The 27,806-nt window shown below is 42.5% G+C and overlaps 2 protein-coding genes across 4 annotated transcripts in view; one reads left to right on the top strand and one right to left on the bottom strand.

Annotated features, from left to right (window-relative positions):
• Positions 1 to 15,880, bottom strand: part of SEPTIN2 (septin 2) — a 35,254-nt gene extending 19,374 nt beyond the window's left edge. Inside the window, exons 1-3 of one of the 3 annotated variants that reach the window (XM_004427753.3) lie at positions 15,697 to 15,880; positions 7,479 to 7,508; positions 5,867 to 5,987 (exon numbers count right to left, since the gene is read on the bottom strand). In XM_004427753.3, coding sequence (XP_004427810.1) covers positions 5,867 to 5,987; positions 7,479 to 7,487 — 130 coding nt within the window. In that variant the 5' untranslated portion in view covers positions 7,488 to 7,508; positions 15,697 to 15,880. Of the gene's footprint in view, positions 1 to 5,866; positions 5,988 to 7,478; positions 7,509 to 15,338; positions 15,440 to 15,696 lie in introns of those variants that run through there. The other 2 variants (XM_087424567.1, XM_087424566.1) reach the window with 2 other exon arrangements.
• HDLBP (high density lipoprotein binding protein) overlaps positions 15,600 to 27,806 on the top strand; it is a 74,115-nt gene continuing 61,908 nt past the window's right edge. Inside the window, exon 1 of the mRNA XM_004427751.3 lies at positions 15,600 to 15,737. The gene's annotated coding sequence lies outside the window, so the exon portion shown is untranslated. The remainder of the gene's footprint in view (positions 15,738 to 27,806) is intronic.

The raw sequence follows: 27,806 nt of genomic DNA on the forward strand, positions 1-27,806 counted from the left end.
ACCTTTCCTCTTTACTTACAAGTTAGCGTGTTGGGGTTTCCTAATACACCATTTTTCCTGAGCTGCTAATACTTAATTTAAAAGTTGAGGGTTCTTGTGGTTAACTTTCTCCCTCTGCTTTTCACTACCCGTCTCACCCTTAATCCCCTAACTACTTTTCTTTTGAATCAACTTAATTTACATATAGCCCAGTTAAAAATACAGTTAAGTGCACTCATTTAAACTGTACAGTCACTTTAGTTTTGACAAAAGCATATGCTCAGATAAAACTCCATTCAAGAACAAGAGCACCTCCCTACCACCACAGATGTCCTCTACATACCTTACAGTCACCTCTACCCTCTCCAGCCCCCAGTGCATGAACACATCAATTTGCTGTCACTGGATTGGTTTGGATTATTCTAGAAATTCACATGCATGGGCTCATACAGCATGCCCTTTTGTGTCTCGCTGCTTTTGCTCAGCATACAGATCTTCCTCGACTTATGATGGGGTTATATCCCGATAAACACATCGTAAAAGGAAAACAGTATAAGTTGAAAATGCACTTAATACACCTAACCTACCAAACATCCTAGCTTAGCCCAGCCTACTTTACACGTGCTCAGAACACTTACATTAGCCTACACTTGGGCAAAATCATCTAACATAAAGCCTGTTTTATCATAACGTGTTGAATATCTCATGTAATTTATTGAATACTGTACTGAAAGTAAGAAACAGAATGGTTGTATGGGGGGGGTCTTTTGTGTTTCCATACAAATTTTAGGATTATTTGTTCTAGTTATGCGAAAAATGTCATTGGTATTTTCATAGGGATTGCACTGAATCTGTAGATTGCTTTGGGTGGTAAGGATATTTTAACAATATTAATTCTTCCAATCCATGAGCAGGGTATATCTTCCCATTTATTTGTGTTGCCTTCAATTTCTTTTATCAATGTCATGGGTTTCAGATTACATGTCTTTCACCTACTTGGTTAAATATATTCCTAGGTATTTTATTCTTTTTGACACAGTTGTAAATGGGATTGTTTTCTTAATTTCTCTTTCTTGCCCATTTTCTTCTAGACTTTTTATAGGTTTACAGTTAGGTCAACAATCTTAATCTTTAATGGGTTTAATGGGTTTTGAAATTTTACAAATGCATTTTTTAGATGACAGCATGAATTTCCCCTTTAAAACCACACTGATTGATGTTCTAACGTTCAACCATGCATTCTTGCGATAAACTCCATTCATTTAGGATGTGTAGTCAGTTCTGCTGTTAACACCTGCTTTGAAAGTGAGAATATGTTCCAACACAACTGATATATTAGGGAATAATTTCAGCATAACACACATTTCGAATTTGCTTACACATGATTTCACTGGTGAGAAACTATCTAAACACAGAAAACTACCCAGCAGAATCCAGCTACAAAAGAATATTCCCAATGCACACACCTCAGCTACCAGCTATCTCAGCTCAATGGGTATAAGCCACAACCACTCACTTCTAGTATCAAACTTTCCATCCATCTTCAGACAACCCTCCTTCCACAACTTCATGATAATGCACAAGCTGCAACCGTCCTGAAGCCCACTTGCACAAACTTCAGAGATTGTTCAAGGTATAGTGACTTATTTGGTGTAGTAATTATGATTTCTTAACCTTTTAACATGTCTAAAACCGAGACCATTTTTATCATGTTCCTCACTTTCTTCCTAATGTGTCACTGAAGAAGGCTGAGTGTTGTGCCCCTACTCTCCACAAGCCGGTGATTTTTTTTTTTTATGAGGAAGATCTGCCCTGAGCTAACATCCGTGCCCACCTTCCTCTACTTTATATGGGATGCCGCGACAGCATGGCTCGACAAGCAGTGCATCAGTGCATGCCTGGGATCCAAACCAGTGAATCCGGGCCGCCGCAGTGGAGGGCGCGCACCTAACCGCTTGGGTCGGCCCCAGGCCTGTGATTTTTAACTTCATGATTTTGCATAGCACGGTGATTTTTTAGGAACACACATATATTGCATTATAACAGAACCAACTGTAATAAACATTTTTATACATTGTTGGACTTGCTAAAATTTTATTAAGTTGTCTGTGTCTATGCTCATGAGGAATTAGTCTGTACTTTTGTTATATGTAATAGGGTAATGCTGACCTAATAAAACACTTTCATTATGCAGAGTATCTTGGGTGAATGTTCCACGTGCACTTGAAAAGAACGTAGATTCTGCAGTTGTTCAGCATAGTGCTCTGAATGTCAACTGGGTCACCTTGTTGGACAGCATTACTTAAATATTCTATAAATTACGGATTCTCTATTTGTTTCATAAATTACAGTGAGGAGTGTTTAAAAACTCCTGTCCTTACAGACTTATCTTTCTCCTATTAGATTCTGCCTCGTGTATCATGGAGCTCTGTTATTAGGTGTGTACATTTGAGATGATGATGTTTTGAACAGATCCCTTTATCACCACGATATATACTTCCTTATCTCTGGAATGTGTGGGTAGTAGACCTAAAGTCTACTTTGTCTGATTTAATACAGCCACTTCAGCTTTCTTATGACTCAGGTTTGCATGATAATTTTCCCTTCTTTTATTTTTAACCTATATGTGTGTCTACACTGTTAATGTTTTTCTTGTACACAACAGGAGGTCATTCAGTCTGATCATCTCTGCCTTTTGCTTTTACCAAGTTGCCTTGTACATGTACATGCAATATAATTACTGAGATGGCTGAGGTCAAGTCTGCCATTCTGCTACACTTTTTCTATTTGTCTCATCTATTCTTTTTCCTTTTCCTGCTTTCCTTTGGATTGAATACTTTTTATATTCTAATTTATTGAAGCTATTGGCTTTTAGCCAAATCTGTTTTATTTTCCTAGTGAGTGGAGTTTACCACATACAGCGTTAACTGCAGTCTTTCTTTCAATAACATTCTACCACTTCACACAGAACACCAGAAGTCTCAAAAGCATGCTTTTAGTTACCTCCTGTGCTTTGTGCTATTCTTGTGTGTTCATTTTATTCCTACATGTTATACGCTGTTTTGTTTTAAAGTCAATTATCTTTGAAAAAACTTAAACGGCAAGAAAAGTCTCTTATATTTACCAACACACTTGCTCTTTTCAGCGCTCTCCCTTCTGTCAACCTGGCAAACTTCATTTAATCTTTCTTATGGTGCAGGGATAGTGATAAATTATCTCAGCTTATTTACCTGAAAATGTCTTTATTTCAACTTTTTTAAAATTTTCATTTTTAAAGGTTATTTTTGACCAACACAGAATTCTAGGCTGATGGTTTTATTCTTTCAGTACTGTCATTCCACATGGCTTACACTATTCTCGATGAGAAGTCAGTGGCTTTCTCATCTTTGATCCTCTGTATTGTATTTTTCTTATTTTTTTTTCTGGCTACTTTAAAGATATTCCTGCTTATCAATGCTTTTCCCATATCTGCTTATTATGTACGCTGGCGTGCTTTTCTGTTTGTATTCTGCTTGGTGTTTTAGTTTGGAAGCTTTCTATTGCCCTTCTTCTTCTGCAGTGTGTGATTTGCTGTTAGGCCCATCAGAAAAATTTTCATCTCGGTGTATTTTTTTAATCTCTAGAAGTTCCATTTGGTTCTTTTTTGTTATCTTCTACTTACTTCATTATATTCATATCTTCCTTTAAGTACAGGAGCATATTTGAAATAGTTAAAAGTGCTTGTTTGCCAATTCTATAATCTCCGTAACTTCTGAATCTGTTTCTATTGCCTGATTTCTCTACTGGTTATGTGCCATTTGTTTTTTTTTTTGCTTCTTTGCCTACCCAATAACTTTTTATTGGATGCTAGATATTTTGAATGTTACACTGTAAAAGCGTGGGTTTTGATGTTTTTCTTTAATGAGTGATGGGTTTTGTCCTGGCAAGTAGTTCCTTTATTTGTAAATCAGCTTGATCCTTTCAAGGCTTGTCTACAAGCTTTGTTAGGGAGGGTTTAGAACAGCCATTATGTCTAGTTTAGCCCTACTCCTAAGTAAGGACTTTCTGGAGTTTGAAGTGAATGAATGTCTTGGGTGCTCAAGAAGACCCCTTCTCTGGGGGCTGGATTCTAACATCTCCAACCCCATTCTGGCTGTCCAACTCTGTGCAGGCTCCAGTCCCGCTCAATCTCCTGGTGGTCACATGTGGAAATCACACCCTGCCCATATGCAGTTCAGTGTTCAGCCTCAGTGTCAAACTGAACCCTAATGCAGATTTTTGAAGGCCTTTCTCTTTTTTGGAACTCTGCCTTACCACCTGAGGTTCCAGCTGCCTCAGCTTCCCTGAACTGTGATCTCCTCCTTCAAATCTGAGACTGCTGTGCTCTGACTGATTCACCGCCCCCCGGGGCACGGGCAGGTAAATGGCAGAAAGCTGGAACGTCTTTACAGTTCATATAAGTTGTTTTCCTTCTCTCAGAGATCAAAGTCCTGCATTGCCTGTTGCCCAATGTCTTAAAAGAGCTGTTTCATATATTTTGACCAGTCTTCTAGCTATTCATGCCAGGAGGACTCGTCTGGTATCAGTTATTTCAGGGATCCGCAAACTATGGTCCTCAGGTCAAATCTAGCCCACTACCTTGTAAATAAAGCTTTATTAGAACACAGCTATGCCTATCTGTTGACATACTGTCTATAGCTGTTTCCTACTACAAGAGGAGAGTTGAACAGCTGCACCAAAAACTACATGGTTCACAAAGCTTTATATATTTACTATCTCGCCTCTTACAGAAAGAGTTTGCCAAACCCCGAGTTATTCTATCATGGCCAGAAGTTACTGCTGGTTTTGGATGCTCTAAAATTAAATAACTGTTTGACAGATTGCACTGGATTTCTCTTTTCTATCAGGACCTTGAATTTGCATGATCATTATCATGTAATTGTGCTCCTAAAACATGTCACCATTCCCTTTTCTGGACCAAGGTTCCCACAATTTCTTTCATTTCAGATTTGTGAACTATTTACCCTGGGAAACAATCATTTGTCCTACTCATCTATAACTACCATTAGGCTTCCTCATCATTTTTTGGAGAATTTTGCAGTTATCAAGAATGAAATAAAATCTAAGGTAATTTTCTAATTAAATATAAGTGTATCAGTTATCTATTAATGTGCAACAAATTACTATAAAACTTAGAGGCCTAAACCAACAATGAAAATTTATTATTATCTCATGGATTTTTTGAGTGAGGAATTTGTGATTGTCTAAGGTGGGTGGTTATGGCTTGGGGGTCTCTCACCCAGTAACAGTCATTGTCAGCCAGGATGGCAGTCACCAACAGGCTTAAGTGGGGCCAAAGGATGTTTCTGAGATGGGTCACTTACATGGCTACTAGCAGGCCTCAGTTCCCTGCCTTATGGGACTTCTCCATAAGGCTGCTTAAGTGTCCTCCCAACATGGAGGTGGCTAGCTTCCTCTAGAGTGAATGATTCGAGAGAAGGCAAGGTACAAGCCGCTATGTCTTTTATGACCCAGGCTTGAAGTCACACACCTTCATTTCTGCAATCTCCTACTGGCTACACAGGAAAGCCCTACTCATTGTGGGAGGGGACTAGAAAGCATCATGAATACTAAGAGACAAGGATCATTGGGGGCCATTTTGGAGGCTGGCTGCCAAAATGAGTAAAAACTTTCACTACACATAAATAAGGAAATGACAGGAAAATTTTAATTTTACTCTTTAGCAAAATTTTCTGAAAATATTTTTTTCAAATTCCCAAGTTATTTGATTCCGCCAACAAAGGAATTTTCCCTTTGACTTTATAGGTCATGCTATTACACTCCACAGGATGGGAAGGGGAGACATTCACATATCTCATAAGCTTGAGGGTATAAGTTAATTTCTTACCAACCACCATCAGTGTGAACTCAAAACCTTTTTTCACTGATTTTCGGTGAACTTGATTGGGAAGATTTGCAAATCCAACATAGCCAGGAGTTTCTGGATTTATAAACTGAGTTGGTTGTTGCTAAAACAAGATTTTACAAAAAAAGAGCAAATAAACACCTTATTAGTTGCTTTTAAGATATAATCAAACCTGTGACAAACATAGGTATCATTAGTTCTCACAAATTAAAAAATATATATACACAAATCAATACTTCCAAAGTCACTTCTATCAGAAAACTGATGGTATTCACTTAAGAACATTTATTGAAAAGAAGAAAAACCAATACAGTATTATTCCATGCCAACATGCTAACCTAAGATTACATTTCTCTTAAGCAATTAAGCAATACATAAAAGAAGGAACATGCTTAATTTGCCTTAGTACAATTTCAAACTTTGACTTGAGAAACTGTCTATAGAGTTACAGGAAAATCAACCAAACTTACAAAGTAATGCCACAACTCACAGTGGTTTCATTCAACAAACTTAGTTCAAGAATAGCTTTGAAAAGTAAATACTTCCAGGAATCAGATGTGATGCATTTGTGAAAAGTATCCAGGAAAAAGTCATGTCTCTTGTTATATTCCTAGGTTTAAGGAACCGAGCCTCACCAAGGGGGAGGCAGGCAACTCAGGGATGGGTTGTTGAGTACCTAGCTTCAAAGATGAAGAAAGAGAAGCCTGAGAATGAGAAAGAGATCAGAGCTGACCATGCTGAAGCGTCAATAGTCCCTGACAGATGGATACCAGATATGAGGAGTAACAGACAGAGATGCGATAAAGCAAAATAAAAGTAAAACTTTAAAAGTAAAAACTGTAGAATCTAGGCAGTGGCATACTAAACATGGGAGGAAATCAAAAAAGGATACTTCGATTGACTTATTAATTGTAAAAGGCAAGATATAAAATAGTATTTCCTTTCGGATTACATTTTGTAAATGTGTATTCACACACACGCACAGGTGTAAAAAAATATTCACAAAATTTCTGGGCGATGGAATTATGGCTAATTTTTATTTTCTTTTTTGCTTATCAGTGTCACACTAATACTCGTATAAAAAGTAAAAATTAGTATGATGATTATGCATCAGATGGTAAGGAACACCCAAAGACTCAAAAATAAAAGGCAAAGATAAATAGTAATCTTGCAATTGTAACCACAGATTCTGCCTTTCTCAGCATGTCTCTTAGAACTAATTTCTTTCATGGCTCTGAGCTAATTTGCAAGCGCTGATATAAGTCAATTTATCATGTCTAAGAGACCCATCAATCTCATCGTGATACATTATTAGAACGTTAAATTATTATTTGATTGGCCTGCTGGGAATGATCTAAGGAGATTAAATGGGTTGTTACTGATGTATTTAGAAACAAGAAACTGAAAATCTGAAAAAAGAAAGCTCAAAGCTTTTAGGATGACAATTAAATTAGAACACTGTATTAACAAATCAAATACAATAGTTGTATTAAAAATAATGAATCATATAAATCTTGACTATCAACAGTTTGAAAACATAAAGCAGTTTCTCCTCATACTGTAGATACATGATGAAATGTGTGTAATCTCTTACCTTAGACATCTTTAGCGAAGTTTCGTCAATCTGTTAAAAAAAAAATACATACAGATATATCCATATATGTATACACATAGGTATTTAATTTAGCATGAGTCAACATGTAAGAAGACTGACATGGAAGGCATCAACAGCTTCTGTTTCACTTAGCTTCTTAATTACATCCAATACTTCCCCAGAAACGGTGAAATGATCATCTCATCATAAAGATAAATTAGATATAAAGAATTAGGTTGATGAAAGCAACCATACATACATACGTATACATATATACAGCTCATATTTTCAACAATATTGAAACTTTTTTTAGTACTGATTATATGCTAGGCACTAGGGACATAACTGGAGAACAAGACAAATTTCCATGACCTCTGGAATTACGTAACTTCCTTTGTCTCTTTGAAACCTTTCAACAAGGAAGCATCTGCTGGAGATTCCTTGAGCTCCTGAGAACTAGATTTTGACACTGGGGCACAGAGAGAAGTATGAACTACATTTATAAGTAAAGTAAAAAAGGACTGAAGGCACCTGAGTGTTTGAGATGATAGTTTTATTGGAGATATTTGGAATTTTAATACAAATTTTAGAAGCCCTGAAACTTTGGAAAACATGGAGTGTGTTGGCTAACCTTTGTTAACACAGTCAAGAGATATGAATGCAGTCAAATTTGACTCCCTCTGGAGCTTAGAAATTTATTAGAAAGCCTCTTTCACTTTGTTGCCTCCCTATTTTCCCCAAATCTTAACATTCCTGAATACTGCACACTCTAAGTTTCCTTTTCGAACGGAAATGTTCCCAACCACCCCTGAAGAAATGAGGCCCTCTCACCCCCACGTATGGCTTGGTTAACCAAGGTTAAGATAGCAGTAGAATTTGTAAGCCTTTAACTCTACGGTATCATGTCATAGAAGATAAGGATTATAGTCTTGGTTCTCCTTTTTAGTGGCCCACTAGAAGCCTTATTTATTTTTTTTCTGTGAGGAAGATTAGCCCTGAGCTAACATCCGTTGCCAATCCTCCTCTTTTTGCTGAGGAAGACTGGCACTGGGCTAACATCCGTGCCCATCTTCCTCTACTTTATATGGGACGCTGCCACAGCATGGCTTGATAAGCGGTGCGGCGGTCCGCGCACCCGGGATCAGAACCCGTGAATCCTGGGGCGCCGAAGCAGAGTGCACGAACTTAACCACTACACCTCCGGGCCGGCCCCTAGAAGCCTTATTGTCATCTATCTGGCAGGAATGAGAGAGAGAGAGAAGAGGATTGTAAGACTAACACTTACACACAGTCTGTAAACTGCTTCTTGCTATGACAGATCACTACTAACGTTGGGAAGGGGGGAGTACTGGGTGAAGCCTAGAGCTCAAAGTAAGGACTACTGACTACGGAGGCAAGTAAAGCTGGATCTAGATTATCCAAAATGCTTTACACCTAGGTAGTGGAATAAAGGCAAGTTTAAAGGAAAGTGGAATGCTAGGCAAGGAGATGAATTCTGAAGAACCCTCTGGTAAGGAAAGGAATATCGTGGATCCTGGAAGAGCTCAGAGAACAGAGGTCCTGGGTCCCACATGAGTGTGCCCTCCTTTCCGTGCCTACACAGAGCTGAACAGGCAAGCTGCAAGAGGAGGAAGACAATAATTTGAACCAAAAAAAATAATATCACGATGATGAAGATGCAAGTACACTATTTAAAACAAACAAAACTCGTTCTGGACCTAAAAATCATGATTTTCAAACTCAAACTTTGGTAGCTGACTCCAATGAAACATCACAGTTGAGACTTGTAATGAAACTTGGAAGACCAAATATAAGAAATGTTAAGGCACAAGGCAAAAATACAGAGAAGGAAATCAAGAGTAAAAGATAGCTGTGGAGGAAAAATCTAGGCAATCCACCTCATTAACAATAAGAGTTCCCATAAGTGGAAAAGGGAGAGATGGAGGGAAAGAAAATAATAATAATAGAAGAATAAAGATCAGAGTCTATACATTAACCAACTATCTGAGATTGTATAATACAGGAGAGAATCTCTTGAATAGAAGGTACATCCTAGGAAAATTCTATTCATAGCCTAGAATTAAAAATATTAAACTACTTTAGCAAAACCTAACAACTGGGGGCAGGAGTGAGAGCAGAGAAGTAAAACCTTCTAGAGGGAGAGGTGAGGGGTCAGATGGAATATAGACAGTCCTGGCAGAAGAAGGAGCTAACGTCTTGATTTCAAATAATAAAGAGATTAAGCATCTGATTATGAAATAATAGGAAAGGTAACTATTTTTTTTTTTAAGATTTTATTTATTTATTTATTTATTTATTTATTTATTTTTCCCCCAAAGCCCCAGTAGATAGTTGCATGTCATAGTTGCACATCCTTCTAGTTGCTGTATGTGGGACGCGGCCTCAGCATGGCCGGAGAAGCAGTGTGTCGGTGCTCGCCCGGGATCCAAACCCGGGCCGCCAGCAGCGGAGGGCGCGCACTTAACCGCTAAGCCACGGGGCCGGCCCGGAAAGGTAACTATTAAAGAAAAAAATTATAGTGGAACTTCCAAATTAAGAGAAAAATATTGGAATAGCAACTTGCTCAAACCAGCAGAATTATGGAAAAGAAACAAGAGAAAAAAAATAAAATCAACAATAATTATAAAGCAAGACCAAAGGCATAAAATTCAACAATATCAGCCATCAGTCTAAACGTGAAACAAATTCTCTCCTTAAAAGAGGAGAGGAAAAAACCCACCACAAAACTAGCCATATGCTACATGGAAGAAATAAAACAAAGTAACAAAAGAAATGTTGAAATCAAAGGTACAGGCTAAGATACCAGCCTAGCACAAACACAAAGAGAATAGGAGAGACATTATTAATATCAGCCAAGGTGGGATTTAAGGTAAAAGTGTGATCAGTATAAAAGAAACAATTTATAAAGAAGATATAACATTCATAAGCCTGCATATACAAATAATTACAGCAGATAAATACATAAAGCAAAGACTGGCAAAAATACAAGATGAACTTGATAAAAATACAATTCAAGTGGGAGACTTTAACAGCTTCTCTCAGAATTGGACAGATTCAGTAAACCATAGTACGAGCAAGAGTAGAGAAGGATTGAGTAATACAACCAATAAATTTGGATTAATAGATATAGAGAACCTTGAGTCAATCCAATAAAGAAAAGCAAGTAAATTTTAAAAAATTATCACGTAACTGTTGTAAAGAAAATTTAAACAAAATTTCAAAGACATTTTTATAGTTGATGTTCTTGAATCATAATGTTAAAACTAGGGGGAAAAAAGATAACAAACAATTCCGGGATAACCCTTGGATCAAGGAGGGTAACAAAAGAAAACCACAAGCTATCTAAAAAGCAATGGAACAGAGACAAAAGCAAAATCTATGGGACACAGTACAAGTTTCATAGACTCAGATGACAATTTGGGTTTTACATATTTTCATTATTAAAAAAGACTGAAAGAAATCTGGTTCTCACAATATTAAGAAATGAACAAAATAACTCAATAGAAGGGTAAATAAATCCAAAAGCTGGTTCTTTGAAACAAATTCCTCACAAGTCCCATTAAGGAAAAAAGAGCAAATATAGAAAAGAAGGTATAATCACAGACACAGGAGACTACATGTATCAAGATGGCCACAAATTTGAAAACCTGAAAGAAATGGATGATTTCTTAAACACTGTAAATTATCAAAATGGAACCAAGAACTGGAAAACCCGACTAGAACAAATACCACTGAACAGTTGAAGAAAGATCTACCAACCAAAAAGGGACCACAACCGGACAGAATGAGAGCTGAATTCCATCCAACCCGGAACAGGTAATGCCAATGTCACTTAAGCCACTACAGAGAAAGGGAAAGCACTCATTTATTTTACGAAAATAACACAACTTTAATAACAAACCCCGATGGAGACCTAGGAAAGAAAGAAAGCTGGCTAGCTAGCTGTAGGTCAGTCTCACTCATGAATATACAAATGCAAAAATTCTCAATGAAATGTTTGCTAGCAATTAAGATTCCAGTAATGTACGAAAAGCATCTATCAATATAACTCGTTACAACAAATTAAAGGAGACCACCATATATAAATACATGTTGAGGATCCACATAAAATTCAGCAACCAACTCTTAATAAAAACACTAAGTAAGGAAACGGCTTAAATATAATTCAGAGTATTTCCAAAAACCAATGGTAAAAGTTATTCTCTAAACAATGGAATGCTAAATCTATTTAAATTACTATCACTAATTAGGTAGGAATGCCCATTACCGAACGGCCATAATTATTTTAAAACACTTATGAAAAATTCTGAACATATACGAAATCAGAACAAAACTCCCATGTACCACCCATCATCCAGCTTCAGCAATTATCAACTCAACGCCAAAACTGTTTCAAATATCCCCTTAGCCCCTGTCCCTGACTATAAATGCTAGGTAACATTTCTAAAGATAAGGACTCTTAAAAATGACAAGCCATTATCATAAGGAAAATTAACAACAGTTCTTTAATATAATGAAATATCCAATCAGAATTCCTATTTCTCTAATTGTCTTTCTCTCGTCGTTCATTTGAATCAGGACCAACTTCACTTGAGTACGCTGAGAGTGCCGCACCTTGAGCCCACCTGTGCTCATCCCTGACACTGTTCAGTAGGACTGAGGGTGTTCCACGGAAGAAAAGGGGGACTTGCACTCCTATCAGTTTCTTCCCACTTAAGACCTATCTTGATGCACATATATGGGAAAATGCAGTAATACTATTATCGGAATAGGCTATGAATTTTTTTTTTCTCCCCAAAGCCCCAGTACATAGTTGTATACCCTAGTTGTAGGTCCTTCTAGTTCTTCTATGTGGGACGCCCCCTCAGCAAGGCTTGATGAGAAGTGAGTAGGTACGCGACAAGGATCCCAACTGGTAAACCCCGGGCGCCAAAGCAGAATGCGGGAACTTAACCACAGGCCACCAGGCCGGCCCCAGGCTATGAATTCTTTCAACTTTGCTTTAATTTTACCAAGTTTCTCTTGCCACATCTTGTTTATTTCATGCTCAGTTTTTTTCCGAAATATAATCTGGATCCACTATGACTTTCTAACACTTTAACTGAGTATTCTGAAATGAAAGTTCAAAGAGAAATGTTGAACTTCTGAAGCACCTGGGTTTCAGTGAGAAAGCCTTGATGCAGCAACACAAAATGCCAAGCACTGTGATTAATTTAAACCTCAGATGCAGACCCATGGGATCCCCCAAACCTCAGAAATGCGGTCAGATGAAAACTTTATTCTTTCAGGTTGTGCTCATTCCAGATGCCAAAAACTGTTTCAAAGTTTTTTCTCCTTGACCCATAGCTTCCTTCTTCTGCAGAACCATATTCCCATTCCAATTTACATAGCAGAAACCAACTTTTTCCAAAACAAAAGGAGATGAAGAAGAGACGGATAAACTGGATTCTTGGCAATATAAACTTATTTTGCTAGTGGCATTTATGTTAGTGAACTACCCATAACTACCATCATTGACATGTTATTCTTGTATTTACATACATTATCCTAATCCACAAAATAACCCTCCAACGTAGGACGTCAGAGGTTCATAATCCCTTATCCAGAACCCTTGGTATGTTTTGACATTGAGATTCTTTGCATTTGAGAAAAATACATGTACAGTACACCACACAACGCGTCAACGGCATCTGGGGCAGAACTCCAGTCAAATGCGCTTTCTCTAATGACGCGTATGACCAACAGCACAAACTGGGGTAGCTACAAACTATATATATAAATGGCTTCACCCCAATTCTGCTGCCAAATGAGTTTTGGTGTCCCCTTCTCTTTGAGAAAAAAACAAAAACATCTTTTCCTTCTTTGGCAGTTTTGGTCTTCGGAGTTGGGTATAAAAGGAACCTGAAATACATTTATGAATAATGATAAGGGGAGGTCCCCCCATCCCCTCCCCTTTTCCCTAGGTCACCCTGCTAGTTCAAGAACAGTCAGAATGCAAATCTGATCTGACTGAGAAGCCCTTGTTCTTTATCCCGGGCTGCAGTGCTGGGTGAGAGGTCAAGGTAGAAAATGGAAAAAAATTCCACGATAAGGTTTATAGCTGAGATCACTGCCAAGATTCGATAGAGCAGTACACAGTGCAAGTCAGGGTGCTGGGTGGTTCAAAGAAAGCCTGAGTGGGAGCTACCAAAAACGAAAGCAATGACCTCCAAATTACAAACACCAGGAAACGCTTTCATGACCCTTACATACCATTATTTACCCTTCCTTATGATGGCACGACTGTTGCGCAACATTTAAGTTTATCTTGAGGTATTATAATGATTTGAGTTGTACAAGAAATATTTGATAACCTGGTATGTTCTGGTCACTGTGCTGGGCAATGGGTAAGGGTGACGAGATTCACACACCCCCCCCCCCCACAGGACTAAGGGTCTAGTGGACAACTACCACATGATAGCATGATAAAGGCTGACATCAGGCCAACACCTAACCTAGCCGGAGGATACCTAATCGGAGCTGAGACCTGAACAACACAGCAGGGACCAGCAAGCAAAAGGCAGAGGAGCAGGGAAGTAACCGCGTTTCAGACAGAAGGAAAGGTAAGGGCCAAGGCCAAAGGCGCAAAGACCACAGCAGTCTGCACTACAAGCTCAGTGTGGCTGGGTCATGTGTCTATATGAGAAGGGCACCCTAGGTGGTGTGGAACTGACAAAAAAAGAAGCGCGAAAGGTAAAAGGCGTCCAGCTCTTGCGGGTCCTGTGGGCAGCGTGAGAGTTGGCGCTTTACTGAAAGCACCGGTAGCCACAGGTCCGCCTCCTCATCTCTGGCCTTCACGGTAACGCGGTGGGCCCTTTCAACCTCTAGCCTTCCGAGTTTGGCCCTGCACAGGGCAGGGGCCGCCCCCTCCTCCTCTCCTCGCTTTATCTGCTGCTAGGCAGGGCCTGGGAAGTTAACAAGGCGGCAGGACTTCCCGAGGCTTACTCTCTGCCAGGGGCATGCGGGGAGAAATGGCCCATGTCAGCGCGAAAACACGAGGGCCGCACCACGAAAACGCGCCCGACAGGCCGCAACCTGCACTTTCCCTCCCCGACCACGACCACTCCTGCACGTCAGGCGCCCCAGACCCACTACTGAAGACTGCTCCACGTAATTGCCACGGGGTGGGCAAGGGGTCATTCAGGTTCTCCCAGGACACACCCCGTCGCCTCGCCCGCGCCAAAGCTCCCAGGCGGCGGGGACTCGAGGAGGGACTAGGACCCCGGGGCCGAGGAGCATCTGGAAGAGTGGAGGAGGGCCTGGGACGATCGGAGAGGGCCGAGGAAGGGGTCGGGGAGAGCGGGGAGGGCCTGGGAGGGTGGGGGAGAATCGGGGAGAGAGAAGACGGCCTAGGGGAGCGGGGGAGGACGGGGGAGGGCAGAGGAAGGCGGGGAGGGTCGGAAAGAGCCGAGGAGGGGGTTGTGGAGAGCAGGGGAGGGTCAGCGAGGGCCTGGGAGAAGTAGGGAGAGTCCGGGAGGGGGTCAGGGAGAGCGGGGGAGAACAAGGGCGGGGTTCGGGAAGAGCGGGGGAGACTTGGGGGGGTGTCGGGGAGAGAGGGGGAGACCTGCGGGGGGTGTCGGGGAGAGCGAGGGAAGGCCGGGGAGGGCAGGAGAGGGCCGAGAAAGGCCAGGGACCCCGCGCCGGCCGCCCCTCCCCCATACCGCCGGCCCGCCGGTCCGCCGCCCCTGGAGCGGGCCACCCGCCGCCCCGAGAGGCCGCCCCAAGTGGGCCCCCCGTCCCTTCTGCGTCGGCCCACTGCTCGCACCCCGCGGCGGCGGGGACGGACCGCGAAACACTCACCCACGACAAGCCGAAAAACAGGCGCCGACCGACCGCTCCGCGGACCCGCCCAGCGCCCGCCGCCCGCTGCCCGCTGCCCGCTCGCGCCCCGCCCCGCGCGCGGATGGCGTAATCACGTCGCCCCGCCCCCTTGCCAACTCTTTCCTCGCCCCATCGAGACTCGGCTTTCCTCTTCTCCCCCATTCGATGACTTCCGAGTGCGCAGGCGCAGAGTTGTCCGCGTTTTCCGCCTCTGCGCAGGCGCTGTGCCCCTCCCACGGCGGTTAGCCATATAGAGGCTGGGGGGGGGGGAGGTCAAGCGTAGCCTCTTCTCCTTTACCAAGATGGCGGCTTGCCCCTGTTTCGCCACAGTTCCTACCTTATGAGCTTGGTTTGCTTACGCTGATAAGAGTGGAACAGGTAATCTGATTCTTCGCCTTGTGGGTGACTAGAGTGGGGGAAGGGCGTTTCTATAGAAGGAGCTAAGTGACCGCTGAGAAGAGAGGCGGGCGCGGGGGTGGGGGGGCAGGTGGCGGTAAGAGTGTGGGGGACCGCGGGGAGGGGAGCCTTGGCCTCCGGCCTTCTCTTCCAGGAAGATGGCGGCAGCACCGAGCCGGGAGCGCCAGAGCGCGTCTGGGGAGGGGATGGCGAGCGGCCGGGTGGGGCTGCTCTAGCCAGGGCCGCCGTCGTCTCGGTGGCTGGGGTTCTCGCTCGATTGGCTGCCGCGGGTCACGTGGGCCGGCGGGCCGTACGCGGGCCGTAGAGTTGGGCGCTCGTCCCCGGGGACGTGGCCTTCGTGCTCCCCGGGCCGGGGCCTGCGCCCAGGGGAGGGCGGGGCGGCGCGGCCGCTGGCGGTCGCGCGATGCGACCTGGGGTGCCCGCGGCGCACTGCGACGATGTGGCTCCGTATGGAGGGGCGGCGGGCCGGGCCGGGGCCTGAGCGGGGTGCCCCGCCGCGCGGCCTGCAGGCCCAGCCGCGGTCGGATACCCATTGCGGTGCCGGTTACCCCGACTGAAAGCAAACGCGTGGGCGACAGGGTAGTGTTGTTTCGGGCGGCAGGACACACTGAGAGGGCGTTTTGTGAACAGCAGTTAGGTGCTCGAGGCCAGCCGCCAGATATTCTCTCCCGTCCGACCTACAACAGGAGAGGGTCAGACTTCGCATGGGGTTTGGGTAGGATACCACGTAAAACCAAAGAAAAAGTGGACCTAGGTATTGTTTATTAACCAATGCTTATGGTCAAATGAAACATCCGAAGAAATATAGAAGAGTCAGGATCTTCTGTAACAAGGGTGACTTGCCCTTTAGTTTTGGGTTTGTTATGTGTCCTCAGTTTCATAGCTACCTGAAGCGCTGAGGCAGTGACTTCACGTGTGATTGGTGTCTGCTCAGGGACAGTAGGTCACTTTTCTTGGCAGGTAACTTTCTTAAGGCCCTGTTAAGATAGGGTATGTCACAGTTAGGATTTTGTTTGAGGCAGCTGGTAGTGCCATACTATGAAGTAGCTTAATGTTCGTCTATGCAAGCAAACCTGGGATAATGAAACATTGGGTGACACCTAGTACTTAGGTTCATCTTTTGATCATTTGGCACACTGAGTACTCCTAAGGTAAACTCATTAAGTCCGTTTAATATTAGGATGCTTGGAAGCAGTGTATTAAAGTAGTCGAGAAGGTATTTGGTTAAGAACGGTGTCCATCGTTTGAATTCCCAGTTCTCTGGGTCTGAAACATCAGTCATCAACTTATGAAAGTTTTAGATTTGGGGAAAACTGAGCACAGCCGGTCAAGTCTTGAGGGACAACATTTGAAAGCTAGTTAAATAATTTGCAACGAGGATTAAACTTTCCTGTAACTGCCATTAGTTCTGCCATGTGCCAAGCACTGTTTGGGGGCTTGCCTTGTCTTGTCTAATAGAGTTAACTTCACCTGGGTGACTGTTGAGTGAGTGTAAGGAGAGACTCCTAAGATGCAGTTGGCCTACATTCCTCCGCATCTCCAGGCCCAGCTGGATCCCTGTCACAGTGCCCTCTCCCATGGGCCAAGCTGACTTCTCAGCGGCCTGATGGGAGAATTTCTCCTCGAATCATCAATTATTTTTTTCCTTTGGTTTTGTTGTTTGGGGCTTCTGGTTGTCTGACTTGGGCCTCATGACTTCTTCAACAGTTCGATTCAAAAAATATTTGTTTGAAATTGCTCTATGCCAGATGCTGTTAAGTGTTCTGGGGATACAAAGGAAAAGAGGATATCGACTTTTTTTCCTTTTCCTTAAGCAGCTTATGGTCTAGTATGGGGGATTCGCTTGTAAAAGAGTAATTAGATTACAGTGTTGTAACTACAGTAGTAGAAATATGTACAAAGTATGGAGGTAGGAAAGGGGGGGCAGTAATTGCCTGTTGGAAAGTCTCAACAAAGAATGTGTTCTTGAACTGGGGTTTAGAGGATGAGTAAGATTTTTTCCAGGTGGAGTCGGCAACATAGGGTGGCTAGACAGGAAGACTAGCTTATGCAAAGGGAACATGTGACAGCTATAGCTGCTGGCATATATGGGCAAGAGGTTGACAGTTTGGTACACAGCTGACATCCTAAAAGGTGGAGGGCTTGGCTGAGAATCCGTTGTGAAGGACTTCATGCCCTTCAGTCAGTCCTATCTAAGACACTGACTTGGACCGGGTTTCAAATGATTACTCTCTCCACCAGAATGATTTATGCTCTTCAGTCACAAGTGGATCAGGTAATTCGTCATTAATGCTTCCCAACTGAAACTTATTTACCAAAAGGTCTTGAGCAGAGCACATGCTTTTTGAAGTACCATGTGATCCTTATATTTGGTATGGCCCCTTCAGCATACATCTAGCCCACAGAGCTAGTGATCATAGGAAGGCTTTTCCTTTTCTGTTAAGAAATAACCAAGCTCCTGGAAGAAACATAACAACACAGCTGAATTCTCAGTTGCCGAATTACTGCAGCAAAAAGTCTAAGATGTGTGTTTAAAAGTTTTTGACCAAATAGAAAAGCAGTCAGAGAACCCTAATGTGTCAGAATGCCATAACATTCAACATTTGAAAACCAAGAAAAGAACTAAACTCTTTTCATGTACATGACATTTTAAAAATTGATTATACAAGTTATTTTGGGCTAAAGCAAGATTTTTTTTTTTTTATTTCTAAAATCAGAGACATTTTAAAAGTGGGCTAGTAGGCTGTTGTTTTACCAGGCAGGCTCAGGTTCCTCGAATACCATTGAGGATGAGCCAGACATGCTCCAGACGGGTCTGGGCATCATGTCGTGTTAGTCATCTTGTTGACGCTCGCTGTTAATTTGGGAACAATACATTGACCATGCATACTTTCCCTTAATTGTTTTTATTGGCATTCATATGAATTTTGAAATAAAAAGTTTTATTTCAAGTCAAAGTTATATCTTCATATATTTTTTAAAAGGTCAAATAAATCTAGACAGGCTAGTAAGGAAAAACTACAAATTTCCTTCACCCAATCGTGTTTCGTCCCTTGCAAAGCACCCACGGTTGCCTCTTCGCTGATTCCTTTGGTCTTTGCCTCCAACTCTAAAAGCGTATATGCTTGACTTGCTCACATCTTGCTCTTCCCTCCCTATTTCACACAATAGCTCTTCATTTGAGTCTGGAAGTAGATGTGAGGTTTCTAGCTATCTTGCACACTATGCCTTCTCTTTGCAGACAAATACATGGCTGCCCAGAGCAGGTGCATCTTTAATTTGGTTAGTTCAGTAGTTAGTGTTTATACTATGACTACCTAGGACCATTTACAGCTAGGCCAAATGGTGTGATGGGATTACATTTTCTTTCCTGGATGAGTTTTTGTTTTCCCTGAAGTTCTTATAAGTCTTGTTTGTTTTTTGTTTGTTTGCTTACTTTTCTGTGTATTCGTCACTAAAATTCACCAGTTGTCTAAATCTCCTTTCAAGAAATCCAGTCCTTTTCTTCTGATGAAGTTCATTACTCTATTAATCTCATCTTGAATAAATCTCTCCCAGGCCTCCAACCTGCTGGAATCTCCCTGCAGATCTCACTCCCCTTTCGCATTGGGTATTCGGTTTCCTGGAACCTATGTCTTTCTCTTTCTTGATTTTTGTTTTTGTTTTTGTTTTTTTTTTTTACACATTTTAATGGAGCACTTCTTCAAGAAGTTGCCTTGGAAAAGATGTGTGGGAGGTCAAGTTTTGAGAACCTGTGTGTCTGAAAGTGTTTCATTCTGTCCTTATACATGAGTGCAAGTTTGGACACTGTTTTGCCTCCATCTCCCAGTGTTATTGTTGAAGTCTTAAGCCATTCTGCTGCCTGAGCCTTTATGTATGACTGTTTTCTTCTTTGAAGCTTGAGGAATTTTCTCTCTGTGAAATTCAAAACACCCAATACAATGACATCCCTTGGAGTCTGTTTTCATCTAATGTCTTACCTACAGTTTGGGCCCCTTTATTTGGAAACTCCTATTCTTCAACTCTGGGTATTTTTCTTCATTATTGCTTTGATTTCTTCCCATTCACTTTCTCTCTCTAGAATTCAACTATTGGACCTTCTGGATTGACACTCTGATTTTCTTAGGTTTTCTATTTTCTTTTCTGGAAGACATTCTCAACTTGATCTTCTAGCCCTTCTATTGAGTTTTTCTCATTTTACTCCTAAGAATGTTCTCTTGTTCTCTCTATTCCTGTTTTATAACCTGTTTTTGTTTCATGGATGTAGTATCTCCCCTTATCTGAGGACATTAGTGAGTTTTAAAGTTTTCTTTTCCCTGAAGTCACTGTTTGCTTCAGGCTGCTTTTTGTTTGGGGATTTTGGCTTTCATGTCAGAGCCTTTTGTGGGCTGTGGGGTGATGTTTTTGTGCCTGCTCATATGTCAGAGGGCCTCTGAGCCTGTGGTTGGGGCTTGCCAACTGTGGCATTCACTTCAGGGGCACCTGGCTGGGCCATTTCCTTACAGCATCCTGTCAGCTTCTTTGGGTCTCTTTGGATTCTCCAGAAAAATACCTTCCAGCCTCTTGCCTGGCTGCTTGTGTTCAGGGGGCCAGGTAAGGAGAGAAGGCTACAGTCTTAGCAGTAATTATGGAACAACTTAGTTCCTCTGTCTTCAGAATGGTTTCCCATCCTCTACTGTAACGGGTGCTCCCAGTCCAAAGATTCTGTTTCCCTTTCCAGAGGAGAAAAACCACAGCTTTTGGCCAGGGCATGAGAGGCAAAATGTCCTTTTTAATAGTATTTTCTCATCACTTTTGCTTGGGTGCCCTTTAGTGATGTTATTTTTAGCTTACAACTTGAGTTTCACTTAAGTTCATAGTTCTTTCTGTTCTTTGCTCCTCCTTTGTAGCCCAGCTGTGGATTTTGCTTTGTGGTAAATGTGTGCTGAAATGCCCTGGTAGAGAAGGGGACAGAAATTGTGAATAAGTTGGTCTTCACAGTTAAGAAATTCAAATGGCCAGTAAGCAAAGCAAGATTTCAGTTTCACTGATGATCAAAGAATTGACATTAAGATCATGTTTCCCGTACAGATTGAGAAAAATAAACGTGACAGTTTTAGACATCGAGGGTGAGGGGGACAGGTATACACGGATGTTGTGGAGTGTAAGTGGTTGAGTTCCTTGGGAGGATAATTTTGCCTTGGCAAGGCCTATGCATGCATGCCCTGCAATCATATCATTGTATTTCTAGGAATTTATCCTATGGAGGTACAGGCTCAAGTGAGCAGAGGATAGTCTTTTTTTTTTTTTTTTTAAACTTTTTATTTTGAGGTAAGTACAGATGCACATGCACTTGTAGGAGAAATCTAGAGAGAGCTCATGTACTTTATCATTTCCTCCAATCACAACATCTTACAAAACTGTAGTCTAATACCACAACCAAGATATCGACATTGATACAGTCAAGATGTAGAACATTTCTGTGGCCGCAAGTATCCCTCATGTTGCCATTTTATAGGCACACTCACTTCCCTCCTGCTCCTACCCCCCCAATCTGTTTTCCATTTTTATAATTTTACCATTTCAATAGTATTTTTTTAATATAGAATCATACACTACATAACTTGCTGGGATTGGCTTTTTTTTTTCAATCTATTTTATTGAGAACATATTGGCTTTTAACATTGTGTAAATTTCAGGTGTACATTGTTATATTTCAGTTTCTCTATAGACTGCATCCTGTTCACTAGTAGTCTAGTTTTTATCCATCACCATACACATGTGTGCCTTTACGCCTTTCACCCTCTCCCCACCTCTTCCCCCTCTGGTAACCACTAATCTGTTCTCCTTATTTATGTGTTTGTTTATCTTCTACATATGAGTGAACTCATACAGGATTTGTCTTTCTCTGTCTGGCTTACTTCGCTTAGCGTAACATCAGGAGGATATTCTTTTCAGCAGTGTTTGTAATTGCAAAAAAAAAAAAGGCAACATCACCAGGGGATTTATTAAGTTATGTTTACTCCATTCAACATGAAGTTGTTAAGAAACGAGGTAAATTGGTATGTAAAACTTGGAAAGACAGCCGTGATGCATTTTTAAATGGAAATAAGTGTAGCAAGTGGTGAAACAATGCATATAATTTGGTCCTATTTTTATATAACCGTGTATTAATATATCCAAGAAAAAATCTTACATAAAACAGTAATTTTGGGGATATTTCTTGGGGAAGAATCCTGAGGGACTGCCAGTACAAAAATTGTTTTGTTGTAGTTGTGTTTTACAATATTTTAATGCTAAAAGTCCCATTTCTTGATAGACCATCACTTCAGCAAGCTTGCTATAGTATTGACATATTAATACCATCAGTATTAATAAAAGCAGTATTACTCTAGCCCCACAGTCCTGTCCTTCCCATCTGAGGCTCTGCCATGGGCACAGGGTCCTCTCAGGAGGCTCGGTTGTGCTCTGAGACTCCGCCGCTGGGACAGCAGGCCTCATCCTGGGCAAGGAGAGGCAGGGAATTGCTGATGCGGAAGCCATTAGTTAGTTAGCAAGTGCCGTTGAGCGGTCAGTATGAATTCTTTTCAAATAAGTGTTTTCTGAAAACCCTTTCAAATTTGCCTTTTATTTGTATGAATTGATATTGTTAGATGTTCCTGGAGGTGGACCTTGTGTGACATGCAACAGTGCTTGTGTCTTAAGTATAGACTGCTAGGCGTTGGTGCTTTCTACCAGGTGGGACAAAGGGCTGAGATGTTTATACAGGTGAGGAAGGTAGTCCTCCACTGCACAGGCAGTCAGCAGACCTGTACTTCAGTTTTGCACCTGTTCTTAATCAGTCTTGTGACTTGGCGTGTTTCTTGACCTGTAGGACTTCAGCTCATTCCTTTTAAATGATAAGGAAGCTGAATCTCTGAGGTTCCACACACACACACACAGGCGCGCACACACACTGTGATAGCACAGAACCCTTGGTGAACTCAGTTTATCCGAAACTTAGTTTTTAAGTTTGGAAGGATGACACTTGGAGCTGATAGTCACTCATATAGCATCCCATTTTGGGCTCTATTTCTAGGATGTATGAGTGATACAGAATACTTTGCCTTTTAAAGCTTTTATTCATTGCTTCCTACACCAGGCATCATGGTTTTTTAATTCCAGCAATGGTTCAACTGGACAGTTTTGCCCCCCAGAGAACATCTGGTAGTGTCTGGAGATATTTTTGGTTGTCATGATTCGGGGGTGCTACTGGCATATAGTGGCCAGAGATGCTCAACATCCCACAGTGCCCGGGACAGCCCCACAATGAAGAATTGTCTGATCCGAAGGGTCAGCAGTGCTGAGGTTGAGAAGCCTTACTTTACAGAGTCAGTCCTTGAAAAGGCTCTAGGATGCAGCTGTCACAGGCCCCATTTTTCAGTTGAGGGGAGTAGAGCTTGGAGGGGTAAAGCCACTTGCAGGAGTGGCTGAGTTATGGCTATCTTGCCTGCACTGTTGGAGTCCTCATGGCACAGATATCGAGGAGGGCAATGGTAATAGAAAATCCTCGGCGAGCTTACTCTGTGCCAGGCTCGGGTTAAGCACTCTGCCTGTAAGCTCACGTAATCCTCACAGTGACACCAAAAGGTAGGTATTAATATCACCTCCTTTTCACAGGACAAGAGACGGAGGCACAGAGAAGTCAAGATCTGTAATTATTTCTTCCTTATCTTGGTCTTCACTTTTAGAAGTTCAAACATTTAAACATTCAGCCTTGACAAATGTACCTAGTGTTTCCTGTCAGTGTCTCTAGGGCTGCTCTAAAGCTTGGGCTCAAGACAGTGATATCATGTGCATACAGTCCTTGCTAGTCCAAGAGTGGGGTCAGCCAGGCCTTTGCAGCAAGATAGGTATTCTGCCCTGAAATAAACACTGTAAAATTGTCCTGTGCCCCTTAGAATTTTGAATATCTCTCATTGATTCAATCATCAGCATTTATTTCTCACTGAGTACATATCCATCAGTAGGTTTTGGGTAAGAAAGTGAACAAATCAGAGTCCCATTCCTAAAGCTATTCAGGATCCATCTCTGCAGTAAGCTGTGTGTGGCTGCTGTCAGTCCATCCATGGCCACCTTCAGGGGATCGGCTTTCTACTTTAGACTCTTGCTGGACTAGTGTTTCCATCATCCTGTCGCAGCAACCCAGCTCTTCTGCCTCTGGCTGCCTCCCTGATGTCATCTTATGAATGCTCAGGTCTTGTTGAGTAAATCCTCTCTTGGTTTTACCCGCCCCCCCATCTGCAATCTGGATGGCAGGATAAGACATTGATACGCTTTTACTTGTTTTGGACCCCCGTGGTGCAGGAGAGTAACCTGATCATGGCAGGTGCCCTGTATGTGTTTTGAGAGGGTGAACAGACAGGACAGTGTTGATTCCTAAAAAGGGAATATTCTGAACACTTGTCCTTTGCTGACTTTTGGTGAGTTGCAATGGGCTGTTGGTATCCAGAGCAGCATTCTAGACTCTGAGGTAAAGATATGCTGGACATAAAAATAAGCTAGTCTGAAGGCCAGGTCGCAATGTGTTGCTTTGGGTTCTTTAACCACTGTTGCCTTTGTGGCCTCAATGAACTTCTTCATAGAGCAGCTTTCTCCAGAGGTTTGCATGCACTTGGATTAACAAACTGTTGAGATCCTAAAGCATGCTGAGCATGTGCCTTTTTTTTGGGTGAGAAAGATTGGCCCTGAGCTAGCAACTGTGTTCTTCCTCTAGTTTTTGTATGTGGGACGCCGCCACAGCACGACCCGATGAGTGGTGTGCAGGTCCACGCCTGGGATAGGAACCCACGAACCCCGGGCCGCTGAAGCAGAGTGCATGAACCCAGCCACTATGCTACCAGGCCAGCCCCTGAGCATGTGCCTTCTATGCAGTAGTAGGGCGCAGTATTCAGGGGCCTGCTGCTGCTCAGGCAGCCAAGTGTTCTTGTGTAAAGTTGTCTCCTTTTGCTTATTTTCTATGCTATGTCACCTTTATCAGCATGATTCCTTTGTCTAAGCCAGCACCTCATTTTTGGGGCGTGGGTTGAACTGGGGACTGAATTTATGAAGCAGAGCAGTAGTTCTGTGCCTCGCTCTGCTAGTTGAGAGAGGACCTTGCATAGCGTTCCCACTGCTCAGCTCTCTCACTGACCACTCATGAGCAAGACCCTGTCTTCCTGGCCATGAGGTCAACGACGGTACTTAAAGCTTCTAGACACAGTGCAAGCTGGACCAGCGTTGCTTCTGGTTTCTTTCTGAAGAGGGGAGGTAACTTCAGCCAGGTGCATTCAGGCTATGTTGTTATCTCTGCTGCAGAAACTGTTGTGCCCTTCCAGGGAAGTTCTGTGCTATGAACTTAGGGGTGGTGCAGTGTGTTAGGCCTGTGTAGCACTTGGCCTCTGCAGCTGGAGTTAGGTAAATGGGGACTAGGAGGGAGGGACTGTGACCCAAGAATCTCTTCGATCCTACTGAGGGTCAGACGCAGGAGGGCATGGTGGCTGAGCTCCCCTGCTCCCTCATTCTAAGTCATCCTAAAAACTTCTGGGTGTGTGTGGTTCCTGGGGGAGGGAAAGCAGTCTTCCCACTGGGCTGTGACAGCAACTACCTGCATGGCAACCGCTCCCAGCCTATTAGGAGATTTACGTCTGGAGGCTCTGGAGAGAGCTGTACTCCTAAAGAGGTTGCCACAACAGATGGCCTTAAGGGAAATGGCGAAGCTCGAGAAAACGCCCTTGTCCCCCGAAAGGACCAGACCCCTTGGAACAAATAGAGGTCACAGGGAAAGAGGAAACAATAGAATTGTAGAGTTAGAAGAAATAATTTTTCAAAGGGGTTGTTTATCTGGCATTCTTTGCTGTTTTTGGAATTGGGGTTGAGGTGAGTGACTTGCTGAGGAGTGGTTCTGCCCTTCAGGGCTCCTTCTTCAATGTGAGATTATGGTTTCTGATTCCTTGTTATATAGAGTTGGAAACTTTTTACCCTCTCTTTTCTTTCTTTAGAAATTAAAAAATAAAGAGGAAAGGATGGCCCTATGTGACCTTTTTTGCCTTTCTGATGTACCATTCTGACAGCTCTGAACTGTGTTGCTTGATGGTGTCCTGTAACCTATAAACAGAAGGCCCTGGAGTGTGTCTGAGTGGGGCTTGAAGTTCACTTTTCCCTCACTTTGTGTTCTTCATGGTGGATATAGCGCAGTGACTCCTGGACGCTCGGAGCCTATTAGGTGATGACAGATGTGGACTCCCAGCTTTAGCTGGCTGCTGGGAACAGATTCAGATATGCTGCATTTTCCGAGCGGGTTTTATTTTGTAACAAATGTATATGCTGCTCTTCATTTCACTCTTATGCATGAAATTTTACACTCTAATTTTATTAATACTTAGCTCATTTATAAATATCTTTCAAATGGAATTACTGAATTATATTTATTGTTTTGGCTTTTTCTGATATGTGGAAGATTATTTAGGTGATCCTGTAACACTGGCTTAAATCAGTGTGTGTGAGATCAATTTGAAGAATAAAATTTTTTTCTTTTTAAACAAAGCTTCTATTTTGATACATTTGCTTATGCTTGGAGCTGACTGGCCAGCCCTGAGACCAAAGTTCTGTGTCGCCTTTGTCACCGTGTGGTGAGCTCAGCAGTGCTGCAAGTGGCCCGTGCACAGGGTCCCTTGGCTCCCGGGCTCAGCCCGCCGGTCTCTGGGACATGTAGACAAGAGCCAGCTGCAGCCAGGGCGATCCATCAGTCTCGGTGCTGTTGGGGTGCATCTTTAGTTTACACAGGTGCTGGAGATGATCATTATGTCCCCTTGAGATTGGTAAGTATAGTTCTTTTCTGAAAGATTGGGCAAACACAGGGAGAAAAAGATGGTGTTATTGGGGGAAGAGTCAACTTTAAAAAAAGGGAGAACTGATCTTTAAAAGCATGGGTTGGCTTTCCTTTGACCTGTGAGAGATGCCTTTGCTTTTGGAGCAGTGTGGCATGTCAGCCTCACCTTCTTGTCCTTGGTTGATTGGGGCTTTGGGTATGCTTAACTGCCGAAGATGCTGCTGAGCTAGGAGAGTGTGTGTAAACCTCCAGCCCTTGCTTTCTTCCGAATGAGGACCTTTTGGTTTCAGACTGTACTGGTAGTTTTAGGACTAAATCTTCAAGGGGAAATGGTGTGTGAAGGACTCAGTGGTGATCTGTGGGTCTTTCCCCTCCATCAAATCTCACTGCAGTTGATTTGTATACTAGTTAGCTTTTTGCTAGCAGTTGGGCATATGGCTTTATTGAAGGCTATTTTTGTTTTAGCAATTTAGAACTTATTTGATACTTATTTAGATTAGGAGGAACTTATTTGATTAGGAGGCTTCTTTTAATATTTTAATTCCCAAATGTACTTTTGCTTGTCTTATGTCCTTACCCCAGTCCTGAAGTGGTAGGGGGAAGTATGTATGTGTTTTCCTCTCTTTTAAGCCATTGCTGATTGATGTGGTCACTCTTCTCACCCAGCCTAAATATTGCTCCCCTCTCCTTGGGCAGTGTTCCTCTTGTATGACATGGCTTGCTCTATCTGCTAGTGTCTCTGAGTTTTGCCTCTTCCTCAGAGAACAGTGTGTGATTGGGGTTCAGCAATGCTGGTGGCTAGCTCAGATGGAGCAGCTTATGCTTTTCCCTTCTGAATGTGGTGTCTCAAAAGCTGTGGAAGCACTGAGGGACTCTTAACAGGTCTCCTGCCTCCCTCTGGGGTGGGGGTGGGGGGCTAGCAGGGGGTCCCCATGTGGACCTTGAAGTTGTTTGGCATGTGCTGCTGTGCATGTCTAGGTTTTTTGGTCTGCAGCTTCCTTGACACATTCTGATGGTTTAAAAAAATCTGCTTTCATGAACTTTGAAAAAATGGTGTTAACAGACTTCAGTATCATAACAGTGTCATAAAATTGAGGTACAACTTTGTTATGCTACATAAAATGTGGGTGAAATGTGTATTGATCTTAATAGTTGAACTCTTGATTAAACATATATAATCAAGTTTGGGTTTTTTTCTTTGA

This window comes from Ceratotherium simum, chromosome 37 (genome assembly GCF_057802395.1).
Source record: "Ceratotherium simum simum isolate JZ-2026a chromosome 37, ASM5780239v1, whole genome shotgun sequence".
Taxonomy (NCBI): domain Eukaryota; kingdom Metazoa; phylum Chordata; class Mammalia; order Perissodactyla; family Rhinocerotidae; genus Ceratotherium; species Ceratotherium simum.